The sequence below is a fragment of the Micromys minutus genome (genome assembly GCF_963924665.1).
Source record: "Micromys minutus genome assembly, chromosome: 20".
Lineage (NCBI taxonomy): Eukaryota > Metazoa > Chordata > Mammalia > Rodentia > Muridae > Micromys > Micromys minutus.
In genome coordinates this window covers 21,411,614-21,431,220 of record NC_137955.1, presented here as the reverse complement: position 1 = coordinate 21,431,220, position 19,607 = coordinate 21,411,614, and the positions used below count along the sequence as shown (strand labels likewise).

Sequence of the window (19,607 nt, the reverse complement as noted above, 5' to 3'; positions counted from 1 at the left end):
CCTTCCCAGATGACTCATGGGAATCCCACACCGGAAGTTTAAATAATGACATCCCACACCATAAGTTTAAATCTGAGAAAGGAGTCTGGCTGTGGACAGCAGCCCCGAATGCTCCTCTTATAGGAGCAGCTCTTTTACTGTATAATTGGCCAAAATCGTCCATTTATGAAACAAAATACAGAGGCATGGAAGCAACAGATGCGTTCTGGAGAGAAGCTCATAAGAAGGAAGGTCAGAAGCCATGCTAAGGATGTGTGTGTTGACACCCACTGTGGTCGACGCAACAACTTGAACCCAAGTGACTTTAAACTCAACTGCGGGTGAATTTCCTAAAATTAAATTCCAACCTTTCACTCTTGTTGGTTTGGCAGACAAGAAAGAAACTGAGGAAAGACACGTGCACTCTGAACATCACATCCATCACCCATCTTGACGCCTTAAGAACCCAGAATGAAGGACTGAGAGAAGTCTTCTCTGATTACAGCACACTGCAGAAGCAGAGGTGGTGGCCGATGTGCGTGGAGGCAGAGAAGTGGCTTACTTACCTTTTCCGTGATAATGCGGTTGACACACTGCTTCCCAGTCAGCGGTAATGTACACTTCTCCATGATTTTATGCGCATTTCCCTGTTTTAAAGGACAATGGTAGCATTATTTAGGGAGTAATTCCTACTCAGGGTTGGTGTGACTATAGGAAAAATGGGAACTATCAAAGACATCAACTTTTTTAAAAAAAGAGGCTATTTCCAAACTTTTGTCCCCCTCTCTTTGGGCAGCTATCATCCTCGGAATAACTCGGGGGGGGGGACCCCTGACGAGGTTTACCAAGAAAACACTGTCTGGACTCTCAAGCCTCAATTCCTGACCCACCTGATATGCAGTTCCAAGTATAATATCCCCTCATTATTCTCCCCCAAAGCATGCTTTTCTTTAAAAAAGCTGTAGTTAGTTGCCAAGAGGAGGAATGGCACAGAAAAAGCAAGCATCCGACCCAACCTCCCTCTTCTGAAAGAGACTTAATCCTATTCATTAAAAAAATAATAACAGATGCACAAAAACTAGCACAGCCTTGGTTCCTTCCTCAGCTCCATATTTTCCTATATTTTCTCCTACATTTGCAGCATTATATTTAGTATGCCATTTATTCCTCAGTGTCAAGTGTAGAGATTATCCACTTGTATATGAACACCTGATTTTCTTACAAGTCTCCCTTGCAGCCCCAGTGTCCCCACCATTCCTTTTCAGTCCTCTCAGGAAGGGCCTGTCACACACAACCTTGTTGTTAATTTCAGCCATCGGAATTGGTTTTATTCTTTTCTAGTGACCATGTGAACCAGACCACTGCAGGGGCCAAGTGGCTCTGCATACCGTACTCACTTTCTCTTGTGGTTATTGTTTTTTTTTTTCCCCCTTGAGATGGTCTGGACTTTAGTTTGCTCATTAATAAAATGCATGACCAAGCTTAAATGAACTTTTTCTTTTCCAGGTTCTCTTAGCCACAGTTCCCTTTCTTCCAAATGAAAACAAAAAAGGGATTATGAAGAGAAACCAGGCTTTACCTATTAACTTCCTTCCCAAGTGGCTTCTTAGAGGCTTACGTGGAGCCCGGCTGTAAGCAACATCACCTCTGACCTCTTCCAAATATGATTAACCTTTTTAACTTCGCAGCACTAAGCGCACGCACGAACATTTTCTTTGAGGCTGTAGGCTGGCCTAGTGCACTGTGGGTCTTGTCTTTGAAACAGTAAAATGCTTCTGCGTTCTTGTGGATCTCAACACACCAAATACAAGGGAGGTCACCATCGCCATTTGCCTGTTTTGCTTCTTTAAACTTCCACCTACGAACTAGATGAGATCTTTCCCCAAACTGGTGTCAAACCACGTACATGGTCAGAACCAGTGCATTTCGGATAATTCCACCTAATGATTTTACTCCTTACAGTAACTTAAAGTACCTATAGTTAAGAAGGCTTTGGTATGTGTAAGTCAGTGCAAGGCTTAAGAGGTATTCTATGATTTCTGAATGGATAAATGGACAGATATATGAATGGACAGACAAATATATAAATAAATGAAAGAGAATAGAAATAAAAATGGAAGAGCATTATAAATCTTGGATGGGTTGTTTTTTACAAAGACAGACTCTTAACTTAGTCAAAATTAGTGTTGACTAAATGTTAAGTAGCTAGATATTATACCTTCAAAAACAAGTTGTATCAAGATATTGCTCTGTAAGGAAAGCTGCAAATATAGAATGACAATCTCATCTTCTCTTTTCATCTACTGTCACCCTCCTTGTGAGATTTCAAATTCTGCATGTCACGGAAGCTAAATTTAACAGCTGAAATCAATATACATTGAACTTCTCTAGTTGTCAGGCTCTCTTACATTTAATGTAGCTCAGATAAGACGTGTCACAGTGAATCCCAAGTCTGATGTCTAATGATGTGAATAGTCCGTAGGCCTCTGAGGAACACTTCCTACAGGGAGCTCCCACTTTGTTCTCATTATTTGAAAAAGAGCTGCATTGGGTGTGAAGGCAGCCATGTGGATTGTTAATGAACAAGCAGCCCCATTTTAGGAGGAATGATGTCAACTGACCACACTTATGGAGCCCTACCAACACAGACCTTTGATAAACCATTTTCTGCATAAATGATAGAGCATAGGTAGGAAAGGTGTAGATGTCTCACCAAGGAACTTTTGTTCAAAACCTGCTCCTTCTCACACTATCTGTGCGAGACCAGTTTGTACATGCTTTTGCCTGTCTCACTTTACAGTATTATTAGATTTAAATTAAATGCAGCCGGCATCCAACACTTTGTATCAATAACTGTTAACTGCAGTTGTTTATACAACCTATAATTAAAATTCATGTAACCTACTGTCTTAGTCAGGGTTTCTATTCCTGCACAAAACATCATGACCAAGAAGGAAGTTGGAGAGGAAAGGGTTCATTCATCTTACACTTCCATATTGCTATTCATTACTAAAGGAAGTCAGGACAGGAACTCACACAGGGCAGGAACTTGGAAGAAGAAGTTGATGCAGAGGCAATGGAGGGACGTTACTTACTGGCTTGTTTTCCCTGGCTTGCTCAGCCTGCTTTCTTATAGAACCCAGGACAACCAGCCCAGGAATGACACTGCCCACAATGGGCCCTCCTACCCTTGATCACTAATTGAGAAAATGCCTTACAACTGGACTCTGTGATAACTCCAGCTTTCATCAAGTTGACACACACACATAAAAAAAAAAAAAAAAAAAAAAAAAAAAAAAAAAAAAAAAAAACAGCCAGTACACCTACCAATAAATTCTTTATGAGTTTTTAGGTCCCTACATGAAGTCTGACAAAGAAATAAGCAAAGAATGGGCTAAATTAATTTCCTTAGAACCACAGAACTAATGAAAACACAGTACATATTTGGAGACAAACCATAAGGTTCGCCTAGGAAATCAGCTCTTGTGTTTGTACAGTTACAACACTGTAGCTAGATGATTCCATTCACATTTTGCTCCAAGACATAGCAGAGATCAAGGACAGAGTGAAAATAAAACACACAGATGATAAACGTCACCACTGCAGTGCAACCACAGGTTGGCTCTCAAGACAAACTGGGACTGATTTTCACTTGAGCACCTTCCTAAGTATGCTGTGCTGAGCCTCACAGTATGGTGTGACAGCTGCATTCATCAGTGACTCACAGGGCAGGAACGACTGCTGATTCTGAACGTTTAAAAATAAATTCTAATAAAGACTGTCGGTAGAGTATGTCAATATCAAAAACACTGCAGGAGTCCGAAGAAGATTAGTACTCTAAATTAATTAAATTAATGGAGACCTGGAGGCATTTATTTGGACCTTTATATTCTCTAGATTGTAATCCTGTTGCCTTGATCTGTTTTCCTGATCATGGTATTAAACAAAACATTGAAGGCACACTGAATGAGGAGGGGTTGAACTGGTGTTTAGAAACCAGAAGCAGGAGGGACAGGATCAGATATGGGAGGGGGCAGGAGAGAACCACAGAGCACCAGGAGAATGAAGGGAAATAGGCAGCCTGGGGATGGGAGGTGGGGGGGACTCTCTAGAGAGTACCAGAGACCTGGGAGGTCATTGGAGGTGACCAATAATGACCAAAATGCCCAACATTGGGGAGAGGGAACTCTAGAAGAGTAGATAGACAAGGTCTCAGGTTGAGGGACTAGGTTACACCGTCAAAAATTTCTGACCCAGAAATGTTACTGTCTACAAGATCTGCAGAAATAAACATGGAGAAGAAACCGAAGGAAAGAGGATACAATGACTGGCCTAACTTGGGATTCATCTCATTGGTGGGCACCAAGGCCTGACACTATTCCTGATGCTATGCTGTGCTTACAGACTGGATCCTGGCATGGCTGTCCTCTGAGAGGCCCTACCAACAGCTGACTGAGACAGAGGCAGATACTTACAGTCAACCATTGGACTGAACTCAGGGACCCCTGTGGTTGAATTAGGAAAAGGATTATATAACCTGAAGGAGACAGTGACCCCATAGAAAGACCAGCAGTCTTAATTCACCCAGACCCTAGGGAGCTCTCAGAGACTGAACCACCAAACAAGGAGCATACACTGACCAGTCCAAGGCCCCTGGCACATATATAGCAGAGGTCTGCCTGGTCTGACCTCAGTGAGAGAAGATGATCTTAATCTTCTAGAGACCTGAGGCTTCAGGAAAGGGGTTGGACGGTGGGGTAACACCCTCTCAGAGGCAAGGGGGGAAGAGGAATGGGATGAGAACTGTGGGGGGAAGGGAATGGGTGGGGGGCAATGACTGTAATGTAAATAAATAAAATAATTTTTTAAAAGGAGGGTTTTGGGGTTCACCTCAATCACTCTGCTATGTCATCTTCACCAGAAGACAGGTCAGAAAAACAGAACCTTGAGTGCAAAGTATGGGGGGTAAAATGGTTTGAGTCAGGTGAGTGGTGCATGCCTGTAGACCCACTGCCTTAGGAAGCTGAAGCAAGAGGATCATTGGAGCAAGGATTCAGCACTGACGTGAACAAGTTCAGTAAGATTCAAAAAAAAATTTTTTTTTTGATTAAAAGCTCCTGATATCCTGATAACATCATAACCTTGACTAATTCCTAAACCCCACTGCTTCCATCGGTTGCCCTGACAACTTTCTCCCCTTCAAGACCTTAGGTATCTCACCATTTTGTTTTCCAATGACTTGTACCTCACAACTTTCTAGAATTTGTTTCCATGAGAGCTCTTTAGATCTTTACAGGAAAGCCTAGAACTACATTTTTTCAGTAATGAACAACTCTGGATAAATGATAATATCTCTTGCTACCACAGCAGTACATTTCAGAGCATCAAAGTGAACTGAATCTCATGTAACCAGCTCATTTTTACACATAACAGAATGTTCTAGGAATTGGTTGTTCCCATGTCCCCAAGTACCAGGAAAATGCACTAAATGACATCCAATCACCTCAGAGTCAAATGGCCATACCCTTTCTAGTTGTCAGAAGAGCCTCTCCAGTGTCCCAAGGGCATCCCCATTGTCATGGCCCTCTTTGATGCTCTGTGCCTACTTCCCCCCCATTACCCATGTTATGATGTTCATCTCCTATCAACTCCTAAAAGCTTCAGAGCTTGCTCAAAGACCATTCATCTGTGCATCTACAGGAATGAGAAGAGCACTAAGTACGCCACAATGACCACTATGCTTTTGGATATTGCAGTGTGGTTCAGAGAACTCTGACAGAGTTGGAGCTAGAGGGTACCACATGACTAAGTAAGTACCTGTGGGCTGACTGGGGCGTCTCTCTAGCTCTCAGAATACACTTCCAGAGCTGCAGTATCCCTGAGCTCCACAGAAGTTCGTGTAACAGAATGGCTTAAAAGGAAGTCACGAGATTTGGGTGGGAAGAGGGCAAAGGGGCGGAGCAAATAAATACCAGGCCTGCAGTGTGAAACACAGAATATCAAAAAGAGAAATGAAATGGGTTTTTGCCTCTTCCTCTGGCTCCTTCCTAATCATCAAAGCTTGTTATAAGCTACAGATGCTGAACATTGTAGGAGAATATTTAATCTTTAGTACAAGGAAGCCAGTATCAGGTCTCTCTTAGTCTCAAGACAGTATCACAGATGCCTGCTTGTCCACCTGCTCAGTGCCTTCTCCTTGACCACCCCTAACCAAAATGGTGGAAGCAAGTTAACTACTTTCTACATACTTATACACTTCATTGTGGAATACTGGGCTTGTTATCAATTACATGACCGTCAGATTACTATGGTGAATGAGGTGGGGCCTAACAAAAATAGACTGGCTAAACAAAGAAAATAAGGTACAGAGAGCACAGGGCCAGGATGAGCTTGCTCTCACTGAGTTTATCCTCATGGGACATTTTAGCCTCTCTGTATACCTACTCGGTAAATCCTAATAGTTCTCATGGGGCACTGGTAGAGACAATTTGTTGGCACAGAAATGTTTTGCTATTTCTAAATTTTGTTACTCTTAGGCATTATGCCCATGAAACTCATTTAAAAATACAAGGTTTAATCCCAGTACTTTTAATAGCTGCTATGACAAACAGTAAGCTATTAAAACAAAAAATAATTAAGTAATGCAAGTTAACAGTCCATCAAACTCATAGTCATGTTAGATACTACTATGGATTTTCACAAAAATATACATCCTGGGTAATACAGATAATAGGTACCTGGAGTCAGGCAATGTTTGCTTGTTCAGATAGATATGCTATAAATAGACAGTCTTCAAAACAAAGATCCACAGAATATGGCGTTTAAAATTATTTCATTATTTAAAAATCTTTTGACTGTGAGACATAGTTACTGCTGATAATACCTTCATTCCACTTCACAGAAGATTATGAGCATCAATAATCTCCATATGAAGTTGCTTCTATTGTGGCAAGCAAGTCACTAGGGGGAAAAGGCCCCAATTTTATCTGCATACAGAATGCTGTCCAAACAGGACAAATGGAAGCAGGATAGTCAACTGCTAAGCTCTGCTAAGACACAATAAGCTAGTCTTTATAATTCCTGCTTCACTTAAAGCTTGTCAGTGTTGTGATGCTATAAGGAATATTGGGGACTGTCCAAGCAGTGAGCTATCTCTGTCATTTCTGTGATTTTTGGAAGCTGCATCTATTTGCATACTCAAATAATATTTATTCCTTCTCAAATCTCTGAGGAAGTTGAAGAATACATAGTTACAGTCTTACAATTAAACTTAAGTTGCTTAGGGTTTAATAAGATGTTCTAGGTCTAGAAAGATGTTTTTAGAATGGTAATACAGGTTAAGATAATAAATGACTTAAATATAAAATTCTAACTCACTGAGATAGGATAGATAATAAAATATTTTACCTAATTGACGAGACATATGAACTGGACATTACAAATGTATATCATATCTTATAATTTTCATAATTGTTATAATTGTATTCGATTTATGTCTGAGAGAACAGGAGCCTTTTATTGGACTAAAAAGGGGAAATAGTGAGGTTTGGTCTGTTGCTGTGTATTGTATGTATGATAAGTGTGGGCCCCCATACCTGCTTCCCCAGAGATGAGAGTGTCCACACGAGGACCCAAGTGATGCTATGTGACCTTGCACACAAGTTATTTCTAATTGGTAAATAAAGATGCCTACAGCCTATAACTGAGCAGAACTGACATAGGCAGTGCTTGGTATTAAGAAAGAAGTCACCATGGATCAGGTAATTTATAAAACAATGACCATGCGGGTGGGTTATTTGGAGTTAAAAGCATCCCAGATGGAACACAGCAAATTATATAATGGGAGAATTGGTTGGGAAATAGACACAATATATAGAAGGTAGATATCTGCCCAGCACTAGTACTGTTTAAGGAATACTATAAATATAAAGGTTGTATGCATCTTTTATCCAGGAAATAAATGGTCAAAGGCAGGGTAGAAACCCTGGATTGGGATTAAATATTTCCGCAACAATTCAAATGATCTTTACATGTGGATGAAGTAGCAGTTAGTAATCACAGGAATACTTTCAAGGGAAGAGCAGCCAACTGAGACAATGGCAAGATATTTCCCTGTGAAGAAGCTTCAGGATTTTGTGACCAGGTCTCTTCAACGGATCATCATGTTAGCCAAGCCTTTTCTCTCTCTCTGGGAAGGCTGTATCTTGCCAACGTTAGTGTCTATATAGCAGAGCTCAGGGATAAGTAGGGAATCTTTTCAACTCACAAAAAAGAGTAGTAGCTTAGTTTTTCTTAGTGTAGCTTTTTTCTTCCTTTTAGAAAATAGCATTTTACTGGCAAAGTCAAACATGTATAGTTTAAAATTACTAGTTTAATTATAGCCCATAAGACATATTTTAAAGCTTTTACTGAGTGTTGGATTGTGTCGTGTCCACATTGAAGAGCTATTTGTTTCTCAAGAATTTCTATCATAAGAGAGAAATAAAAGGGCAAACACATGTAAACATGTCTGGGTTCTTAGTTTGATATTATGATGGTACCATGTGTCTGCTAAGTGTACATCTTACTACAAAGTTATATATACCTCAGAATTTTGATATTTTTCATCAAGGTAGACCATTTTTCTTCCAAACTATATAGAATAATTAACAGTCAGTATAGAAAAATAGTAAGCTTTTCAGAATGGTAAAAACACAAGAAGAAACTACCACTAATTATGAATCAACCCAAAGCAAAAATATACTATAAATTGGGAGTACTTTTCAGGGTTGCCAAAAATTACCTCAAAAATCTTTCACATTTGTTGCTTTTAGTAACACATTTGGTCTAAAATAAATGAAACTAATAAGCTTCGGTCCATTTTTAGAGAAGATCAGATCAGCATCAAAATATCTACGTAAGATCCGTGCTCCCAGGTAGATTAGACAAAATCAGAAAAATCATTCCCAAAGATTTACTCTCAGTTCATAACACAATTATATGGTTCCTCTTACTCCCTCGAAACCCAAATCTCTCCCTGTATTCAAAAGAACATGTAAACCTTCCTCAGAAACAGAGCTCTCTTGGTAGTCTCAGAAATAAAGGTTCTGCCTTCCCTTGTTCACAGTGAATGTTAAGTGTGACCCAAGTGACCCCTGGAAACAGGCTTCAGCATTCAGTACTGGGAAGGAAGCACTTGGTCCCCACTGTTGGCAGTGATGGCACTGTCAGGAGAGTTTTGCAAAGGCAAAGAGGTTTAGAGAAAAAATGCCCAGGCTTAGGCTTACTCTCTTTCCATTCGGTTTTTACTGGAATATTTCATTTCATGTAGTTTGGTTTGTCTATCTGTAGAGTGGAAATCGTGAGATCTACAACAATGAGATGGAAACAATGAACATCAACAGCTAGGAAGGGTTGAGAGCGCTCAATGTGCTCCAAGTGTAGTGATCTGACTTATGAATCAATTCAACAGGAACTTGCAGAACCTGACTATTTCCTATACTCTAACAGAATGGCACCATTGTGCCTCATGCTCAAAACACACAGAGTCCAGGCTCTTGTGGAGTTTTTCAAATGAAGGGGTGTGAGAAAGTCTGTAGAAAGGCACTGAGAGAAAGCCTCTCTGGTACCTTGAGCCTGAAAGATGTGTGTGTGGAGGGGCGCGGGGGGGGGGGGGTGAGCCACGCAGGTTGTCTAGGGGAGAACATTCAAAGGATACAGAATACCAAATACAAAATCTTTGATCCAGGATTCTGCTTGGAATGTTCCAGACTTTCAAGAGGGGAGTACAGTTGGAGTGCAGTGAGGAGAGAGTGGTAGCAGTGTGGGGGGGGGGGGTGGTCAAACCTTACCATGTATACTTCAGAGACAAGAGAATAGTTTTGAATCTAAGTAATATGGGAAGCTGCTAGAGGGACTTGTGTAAACACACACACACACACACACACACACACACACACACACACACACAAACAATACATAAAGCTGCTTGCACCCAAGTCTTCTACCTTGGATCTCTAAGAAGGACATAATTATTCCCCTATAATCACTGTCCTAGACTCTAAAGTTCATTCTGTTATATAAATACAAGGTCCCTGTGAAACTCTGCCCTGGGGACCAGCCGTCCCTGAAAATGCTCCACACATCCCAAGGGAAACCTGTTGTTGCCTCTCAAAATGAACTGTTTATTCAGCCATGTGACCTGTCATACAGCCTTCTATCATAAATGCATAAGCAGACTGAGGTGTCTGAAGAAGAATCCAGGCTGAGCAAGCCAGGGGAAACAAACCAGTTGCCAACATCCCTCCATGGCCTCTGCATCAGCTCCTGCGTCCTGACCTGCCTGAGTTCCAGTCCTGACCTCCTTTAGTGATGAACAGTGATATGGAAGTGTAAGCTGAATAAACCCTTTCCTCCCCAACTTGCTTCTTGGTCATGATGTTTTGTGCAGGAATAGAAACCTTGATTAAGACATGTGTGAAGAGTCTTTTGAAATTATTCTAATCACAGCTGTGAAGGGTGTAGTCCTAGTACTCTGAGGCAGAAGAATGACCATGATTTAAAGCCAGCTTTGGCTCCAAGGTGAGTTCCAAACAAGCCTGGATTATAGAATGAAACTAACAAACAACCCTCCCTCCAAGTTTCTGAAAATCAAAAATTATTCGTGAGTAGATCTGCTTTGCTCCAGAGGAAGTATCCATGGGAAACCCTCTGATTCTAGAGTGAAACAACCCAATTTCTCACTGAGAACAGAAGAAAGGAGACACAGGATTTTGCATATGCAGGGAACTTTAGCAGGGATTCAGTCAGCTATAGGTTTGAAGCACCATTTATTTTCCTCTATCAGAAATTCAAGCTGAGAAGAAAAGACTTTGGTGAGGAAGAAAGGAGAACGGGAGGGAAAGAGGGAGGGAGAATTTGTTAAACACAGGCCTAATGTTTTGAAAATGAAAAAAAATCCAAAATAAGTCAGACTCCATTGCTTATGCATCAACACGAAAATATCAACCAAAGGGAAATTGGATGGAGTTCCCTCCAAATACATTATGTTCCAGAGAAGACTTAGATTTATTTGATGTGCGGCTTGGCATTCCTCCGCCTCTGAAATGAGCATTTTGGATGCTGTGCGAGGCATCTCTCGGAAGTCACCTGTGTTGTTTCCACAATTCCACATTCAAGCTCCACTGCTCACTTCCCACTGTTTTCTAAACAACCTATGCTAATTCATATTTAGGGCAGTCAGCATTCATAGCTCTCGTTACCCACAGAACTCCCTGAGCCAGCAAGCTGAGTGCAAAGCTAGCCCCATGCTCTTACATGGGCTGGTGCATCACTAAATCAAGCCAGGCAGGTGCAAGACCATTCCACTCAGATTAGTAAACCTCAAAAAATTAATAAAGGAAAAACGAAGGCCATAGTAAGTGAGGGACAGACCACCCAAGACTGACTTCACCAATCATCAGAGATCAGTGGGTCTTGGACAGGAAAGACAAGAAGAAGTAAGCAAGTCGTGATAACATTTGAAATGTAAATACAGAGAATATCCAATTAAAATGATAATAATAATAAAAAACAGCTCCATTTGCTAGCAGGGTGTGCTTTGCAGTGAAAGACAAGCCTCAGTTCACTAGTGATGAGATCTCAAGCAAGCAGCTCTGCTGCCAGAACCAAAACACAAACTGGGAGAAGGGCAGAGGGAGTGAGCAGGGGGAGGGACTATTACTGGAAGCCAGTGAGATGCCTCAGTGGGTAAGGATGCTTGCTTTCAAGACTCATCATCACCAGAACCCGAAACAACTCCTATAAATTGTCCTCTGACCTCCACACAGATGTTGTGGCAAGTGAATGCATGAACACACAAACAGACAATAAACAAGTATGTGTGTAAATAAATAAAGAAATGCAGTGAAAAATAAAATATCAACTATATGAGCACGCACAAACAAACACAGAAATGACCAACAGGCAGTAAAAGCCCCATACATGTTAGCTATTTTTATTTTAGGATAAAAGGAGGAAGAATGTTGAAAATGACCTCCATTAGATCAATGATTTGGGCTTACTTTGGTGTCACTGCCAAATCCTAGCTAGAATAACCTGGCATCTAGGAGGCACCTGTAACTGTTTAATAATTGGTCAAAGATGTGCTTCTCAGAACAAGGCTGTCTTCTTTCATCATAGTCATTATGTTTTAATAGTTTCTGAAAAGGACACCAGAGGCTTGCCCACTTGAAAAGAACTAGTTAAAAACCCGGCCTTCTTTTGTGCTTTTCACGTGACCACAGTGAATAGCGACTATAATCATCTTAAATCAGGAATAAGCACATCTTCACTGACTTTAAAGACAGTAAAGCTTTGACTTGGGATAAGCACACAACTGTTCAAAGGACACCCGGTACCTAGATTCTCCCAAAGTTGGACAAGCATCTGGCCAGGCAATCAACTGCTACCTTTCTGGGTTCTTTCCCTTTTCAACATAAATGGCATCGCCTTCGATAAGTCAGGGAATACTAAAAGAACACCGTCTGGCAGTACACTGAGGCTGAGCGTACCGTGAGTTGTTTCAAATGTGTGAGGAAACACGGGTTACCTTTGCAGAGTGTTCCATGGTGACCACCACTTTAGTTTTGGAACTGGACACTAAATCCATAGCTCCTCCCATTCCTTTCACCATTTTCCCCTGCAAAACAGAAGCAGAAACTGAGTAGTCATGCGCAGTTTACTTCTATGTTGAGAGGAAGTGCACCGTTAACCAGTCAGCACAAGCCACTGCAGGAAACACATTCACTGCCACTACTCAGTCCTCGAAGCTTTGTAACCTAAAATTCTATTATTCTCTTAGCCTATGGTTAAAGAACTATGTCCAGGATATTTTTTTTTCAATACATTTATGACTGCTGCTTTTGTTATACTGTTGTTGTGTGTGCATCTGTGCAAGTGACACAAATATATGCATGACATGTCATGCATGAGGAAGTTTCAGGACAGCCCTGTAGAGCTGGTTCTCTCTTCCCACCTTTCCATAGGTTCTCAGGATCGAACTCAGGTCATCAGGTTTAAGCCCTTAACCTTCGAAAGCCATCTCACCAGCCCCAGGTTGAATATTATTATCTCCTTTGTACTAAGCATTACTAATACATTTTTGTTGACAACTTATTAATAATAAGGCAAGTGAATAAGAAACTAATATGAGAACCTTTGTAGAGTTCCTGCCCAAAACCAAATGATCAGATTGAAACCTTGACCGCCATGACCTTCATTTCTTTCTTTCAAACTTGTGGTTGTCCACCACAGGCATTTTCTAAAGCACTTTTGGGTTTCCTATAGATTCACATTAGTAGGCTGAGGTACTAAAGGCCTACTCTAACCGTGACTAATAAGGAAGGTAATTCTGTCTCTCTATCTTCCTGGCTCTGGGCTTTCATCTTGCACTTGGGGAAGAGAGTAAGAGAATAAAAGGAAAAACCCTCCCAGTCAAGCAAAAATCAGAAACGAGGAATCAGAAGTGTCCTACCATCACTGATCCCTTCCAACCCACCCCTCCGTCTTCCTTCATTATTCATTTATCAACCAACCGCCTTCAATGCATCAGGCACCTGCTCCGTCTCCTGGACACAGCTTTGGAAAACACAGGTGTTTCTAAAGATGATGATGACTTCTAACATAGAAACTCCCTTAACATTTTATTTATATATTGTTTTGAACTCAGTCTTCTGGCTCATTTGCCATTAAATACTCTCCAATCAACTCAGAGTTCTGAGGGATTTAAAGGGTATCTGTGGATCTAAAACAGAACCTTAAATCCATGACCTCAGAGACATCTCAGAGGTAAACACAGCGGGATGCAGGCACAAATTAAATGAGTGAGCAGCATATAGGAAAGGAGGAAGGCGCTGAACGCTTTGTGGCTTCCAGCCTGCCACCAGGGAGATGGGCAGCAGCTGGTAATGGCAGAGTGGAGCGGTGTGTGGAGCATACAGGATCAGTTGGACTCAGAAGGGGTTTGAAACAATGCAAAAGACACATTGAAATGTGCAATTTTAACTTCTTCATCAATGCCATGACCCTTGGTCAGCTGCAGATCTAACAGGTTGGTCATAAAGTTATCAGATTTCTGTAGAGAACACCAGTACCGTTATGGCAAGTTACATGACGAGAAACAAGAAACCAGAAATCAAGTTTATGTGCTATCAATTCCTTAAATGAGAAAAAAACAAAACAAAACAAAACAATTCTTAGAATACACCACAGGCAAACCTTGAGACATAATGATTACCAAGGTTTAAAACATGACATCCTCTAACAGGGAGCTTGCTCTACTTAACTGAATATGATGCACACAGCTGAAATCACTTTAATTGGTTAAAGACTCACAGAGAACCTCCTAGGTACAGAACTCGGAGCTGGCAGAAACAGAACTTGAAACAATTGCAGAAAACCTACCTATTTGCTTCTTCTAAAGGCCCTCTCTGATAATATCCAATCTATACAAAGAACTCAAGAAGTCAGACTCCAGAGGATCAGATAACCCTAATAAAAAATGGGGTACAGAGCTAAACAAAGAATTCTCAGCTGAGGAATACAAAATGGCTGAGAAGCCCCTAAAGAAATGCTCAAGGCCCTTAGTCATCAAGGAAATGCAAATCAAAACAACCCTGAGATTCTATCTCACACCAGTCAAAATGGCTAAGATCAAACACTCTGGTGACAGCAGATGCTGACAAGGATGTGGAGAAAGAGGAACACTCCTCCACTGCTGGTGGGATTGGAAGCTGGTACAACCACTCTGGAAATCATTCTGGAGGTCCCTCAAAAAACTGGACATAGTACTACCTGAGGACCCAGCTATACCACTCCTGGGCATATACCCAAAAAATGCTCCAACATATAACAAGGAAACATGCTCCCCTATGTTTATAGCAACCTTATTTATAACAGCCAGATGCTGGAAAGTCCCAGATGTCCTTCAACAGAGAAATGGATACAGAAAATTGGTACATCTTACAGACAATGAATTCATGACATTCTTAGGAAAATGGACGGAACTAGAAAATATCATCTTGAGGTAACCCTATCACATAAAGATATACATGGGAAGTGGATATTAGCCCAAAAGCTCAAATTACCCAAGATATAATACACAGACCACATGAAGCTCAAGAAGAATGAAGGTCTAGGTGCAGATGCTTTAGTCCTTCTTAGAAGGGGGAACAAAAATCATTCATAGGAGGAAATATGGAAACAAGTTTTGGAGCAGAGACTGAATAAAAACCATCCAAAGACTACCCCACCTGGGGATCCAGCCCATATTCAGCCACCAAGCCCAGACAATATTGCTAATCTCAAATAGTGCAGGCTGAAAGGATCCTGATATAGCTGTGTCCTGAGAGGCTCTGCCAGATCATGACAAATACAGAGGCAGATGCCTACAGCTAACCTTTGAACTGAAAACGGGGTTCCCAGTGGAGGAGTCAGAGGAAGGATTGAAGGAGCCAAAGGGTTTGCAACCCCCTAAGAACAACACCAACCAACCAAAGCTTCTAGGGAATAAACCACCATCCAAAGAATACACATGGAAAGACCCATGGCTCCAGCTGCATATGTCGCAGAGGATGGCCCTGTTGGGCATCAATGGGAGGAGAACCCTTGGTCCTGACAAGGTTGGATGCCCCAGTGCAGGGGAATGTCAGGGCAGGGAGGCAGGAAGAGGTGGGTGAGTGGGAGAGCACCCTCATAGAAGCAGGGGGAGAGGGATGGGATAGGGGGAATATGAAGGGGAACCCAGGAAAATGAATAACATTTGAAATGTGAATAAAATATAACCAATACAAAAATTCTGAATGTAAATCAATCAATCAATTAATCAATCAATCAATCAATCAATCAAAGGTCCTTCTCATTATGCACTCACTGTATATATAGACTTCCTGGCTCAGTTAAGTGATTTGATGCTCTCTAGCCCCCAAAGCACAGGCTAGAAATTTCATGGCTCCATCTTAACCTCTAAACGCCTGCTTTCAAAAGTAAAAAATGCCCAAGACTGATCAACTGTTAAACACTGTGTGACACTGCCAAACATCAGACCTTTTAAAATCTGAGTTAAATATTTATAAACCTAAAGTAAGACGGTATGCCTCTGCCACAAGCTATGGTAAACCCAGCATAAGACAATGTCTGGGAGTGTGCAGTAAAACCAATTTACAACATTCATATAAATCTTCAGTCAGCTCAAATTATTGAGTATCTAGAACAAGCTAGATATAACATGAGAAATCTTCAAAAATAATGTCCTTTTCTTTGAAATGTTCATTGTCTAATTAAAGGAGAGTCATTTTATATATATATATATATATATATATATATATATATATATATACACACACATATACATATATGGAGAAAGATTTCTCTATACACAGGCATATATATGACATATATGTTGATATATATACATATAGAACTACATGTCTATGTTTAGATAGACATGTATGCTTATGTGTGTGTGTGTATATATATATATATATATATATATATACACACACACAAACATATAATATTAATATTATAAAGTGTGTGTGTGTGTGTTTGCCTTAGACCAAGCAAGCTTTCCTTTCCTGAAAGTGGCATAACCCACTTCTCCTTATCCCCAACATGCAGACAAATGACCTTTCCCTGTGTCCTTTCAGTATGTAATTCTACTATTACTGGGACTTTCAGCTTTGTCCTTCCTTCCTCCTGACTCCTTTTCCCTACACCATAAATATTTGGATAAGGAAAGTAACTAGCACAGGCATGGTCACATTGTACCAGGGCAGTGAAATGTAAGCGGATGGTAACTGTGTCTGGAGAAAGGGACATCGGGAAGGGGTGACAGCAATCTTACCAAGAGGAGATTTCAGTAAACTTACCCCGACTTGGGCAAAGCAGTACTGAAAAACAGTAGAGCGGCGCTCCTAAATTAGCATGGTTCTAGTAGTAATGGTAAAATCTGCAGGTATTTGGTTCTCTTACTCTTTTAGGATGCTCAACGTGTCGGAAAAAGAAAATAGGATGATTCCTGACATCTGACCTCCCAAAAGACTCCTGAGCAGAATCGGTCACTACAGGGAGACAAGTGGCTTGAACCGGCGCAAACAGAAAACAAACAGCTGTCAAGGCAGTCATCATTATCCCTCAACTCAGTGGATCAGCATTTGTGTGAGACCCAATCGCTTGGTTTCCCAGCTCTATTGCAGTTAAGGAGTAGCAACAAGCTTGGATTCCAGATAATGGGAAGGGGGAGGTAAGAGTTGGGACTTCTAGGTGCTGGCTTATAACAGGTCTTCTATGAATTCTTATATTCCTCCACCTTCTACTGTGAGGACATGAAAAGGCAAAGTGATGGCAGGTAGATGAGCTCAGGGGTCCCTACAGGACCGTGCATAACAAAGCCCACTTACTCAGAACCGCACCCCACTGCTCAACATCAACGGAAAGTAAATGCTTAGGGTCCCAGATGGCTTCAGCTGGAAGACTTATCTGACACAGCAGCTAGTGAAACCAATCCATTGGTGTGGTGACGAAGTGTATTTCTGAACAGCAGAGAACTCAGTCTAGAACAAGAGCTAATTACATAATGGTGCAAATGGAAGGAAGTTAGCCAGGCTCTTCAGACAAGAGGGAGGTGACTCTGCCAGACACTGCCAGGAACTGCAATTCATCCCTGTATCCAAACGTCCAGCACATCATCTGACATTTTTAAAGCTACTCGACTGCTTCTTGTGAATGAGAGAGGAAGTGAATAGAACGGATCTGTTAAGGGAACAGCTGGAAAAGGATACACATTCCACTTCCACGCTCGTCTTCCTCCACCAAACTCAATATCCTATTCAACGCACATTTAAAAAGGCTAAATAAATGAGAAGATGGAGGAGCTAAAAATAGACCTTTAAATCAATCATGAGAGAAAGAGGACACTTGTGGAGAAAGAGCCTTGTAATGAAGAAGAGGTTTGGGGCACGAGTGAGCACGGGGCAGGGTGATAGCAAGTGTAGCCTCCTTATAATTCCCATCAGCACCCACAGATTGCTTGAATGGTATAACTTTAGATCTGCACTGCGCGCCCTCCGGCATAATGCGGGGAAGATTGCTGGATCCCCAGCTCACAACCACCCCCTCAGTTTTCATTTAAGGGCTGATCCTGGCATCAAACACAAAAAGAATGCAACAAAATGAGCTAGAAATCAGAATCACACAACATTTCTGCAATGATAATGCTTCAACTACGATCCTTGATCGATAATGATCCAGTCACGGTCTGTTATGGAAGTACCAAGACAAAAATCAGAAATACAAGACTTTCAGTGGTTTCAATGACATTCTAGAATATAGAATTTCCTTGAAAATCAGCATTTTCAATATTCTGAAGCTGCTTTGTTTCTATTTCCTAATGCTGAAATGTTTAAAGGGTAAAACTATTAAGGTGTTAACATTGAGCCTGTCAATGTATCAAACTACGAATGCTGAATTATATGCAAAAAGAAATAGTAAGTCTAGCTCTACACACAATCAAGGAGTTTGAATATTTTGGGAAGTACTGCAAATCATGCTTTAAATAAAATACAAAACATGTTGAAAAATTATTCATGATACCATCTTTTTCATTAGGCCATAAATAGCAACAGATCATCTCTGGATTGTGACTGTTCGGTATTCTGGTACGAAGTGAGAAACCATTTAATTGTATATAGAAACAGTTGTGTAGCATTTTTAAGTGGTGGCGTGTGCCACAGCAGGAAATGTGAACTCATGGCAAATGTAAGGGAAAGAAGGTTGTGGGGCGATTTATTAATAAAACCAGCACTCGCTGCTCAGGACGAAACACCAGAACATGAAGTACCCACCTCAATCCAAATATAAGCCTCTATATTTCTGTCTTCCCGTTCTTAAACAATGCTCAAGGGAAGAAAAGTTCTCTTTAGCAATGCAAGATGGTTAAATAATAACATTTGCTAGAACACAAAGAAAACAGGCTATCACTGTTTTTCTTTAGGGAAAATGAACATTTTCAACTTGCCTTAGTTCCCAACAAAGTTACAGCAGAATGCTTTCCTTTTTACATTAAAGTTAGTTTCCAATACCCAAAAATGAACGGCAACTTTCCTTCCATCGATTTAATTCCATTTTCCAGGACAAGTGAATTGATCATGTAAATGAACTAGCACAGGACTGGAAATATAATTATATTCTCTTTTGCTAGGTAGGTAAAATAGCTTACCCATTGTAAATACCAGTTATCCATCATAAAGTGGCCTTTCCAAAAGCAAAATGCAATATACTTGACATTTCCTTTTAATAAGCATGTTTATCCTGTCCTTGCAAGGACCTGTCCCGTCAGTTATAACCTGCCCTGGCTCCTCGAGATTTAGTCCTTGAAGTTTGAACCTGCTTTCTTCCTAGCCTGTGTCTTTGCAGTGAGACCTGGACTCAGGGAGCTTCCTAGCAGCTGTCTGATTTAGTCGGCACCTTTGGACTTTCCATCCCCAGGTATTTTACAATCTGTTACACCAACTGCTTAGAACCATACATTCACATGTTTCCATGGCTTGGGCTTTGCCCGGTTCCTCCATTCCCTCTTCGGGCTCCAAGGATCGTTTCTACCATCCTTGTCC

The 19,607-nt window shown here is 41.0% G+C and overlaps 1 protein-coding gene across 1 annotated transcript in view; it reads right to left on the bottom strand.

Moving 5' to 3' along the window:
• OXCT1 (3-oxoacid CoA-transferase 1) overlaps nt 1-19,607 on the bottom strand; it is a 123,707-nt gene that overhangs the window by 12,358 nt on the left and 91,742 nt on the right. The window contains exons 14-15 of the mRNA XM_080933615.1: nt 12,548-12,637; nt 546-626 (exon numbers count right to left, since the gene is read on the bottom strand). Coding sequence (XP_080789741.1) covers nt 546-626; nt 12,548-12,637 — 171 coding nt within the window. The remainder of the gene's footprint in view (nt 1-545; nt 627-12,547; nt 12,638-19,607) is intronic.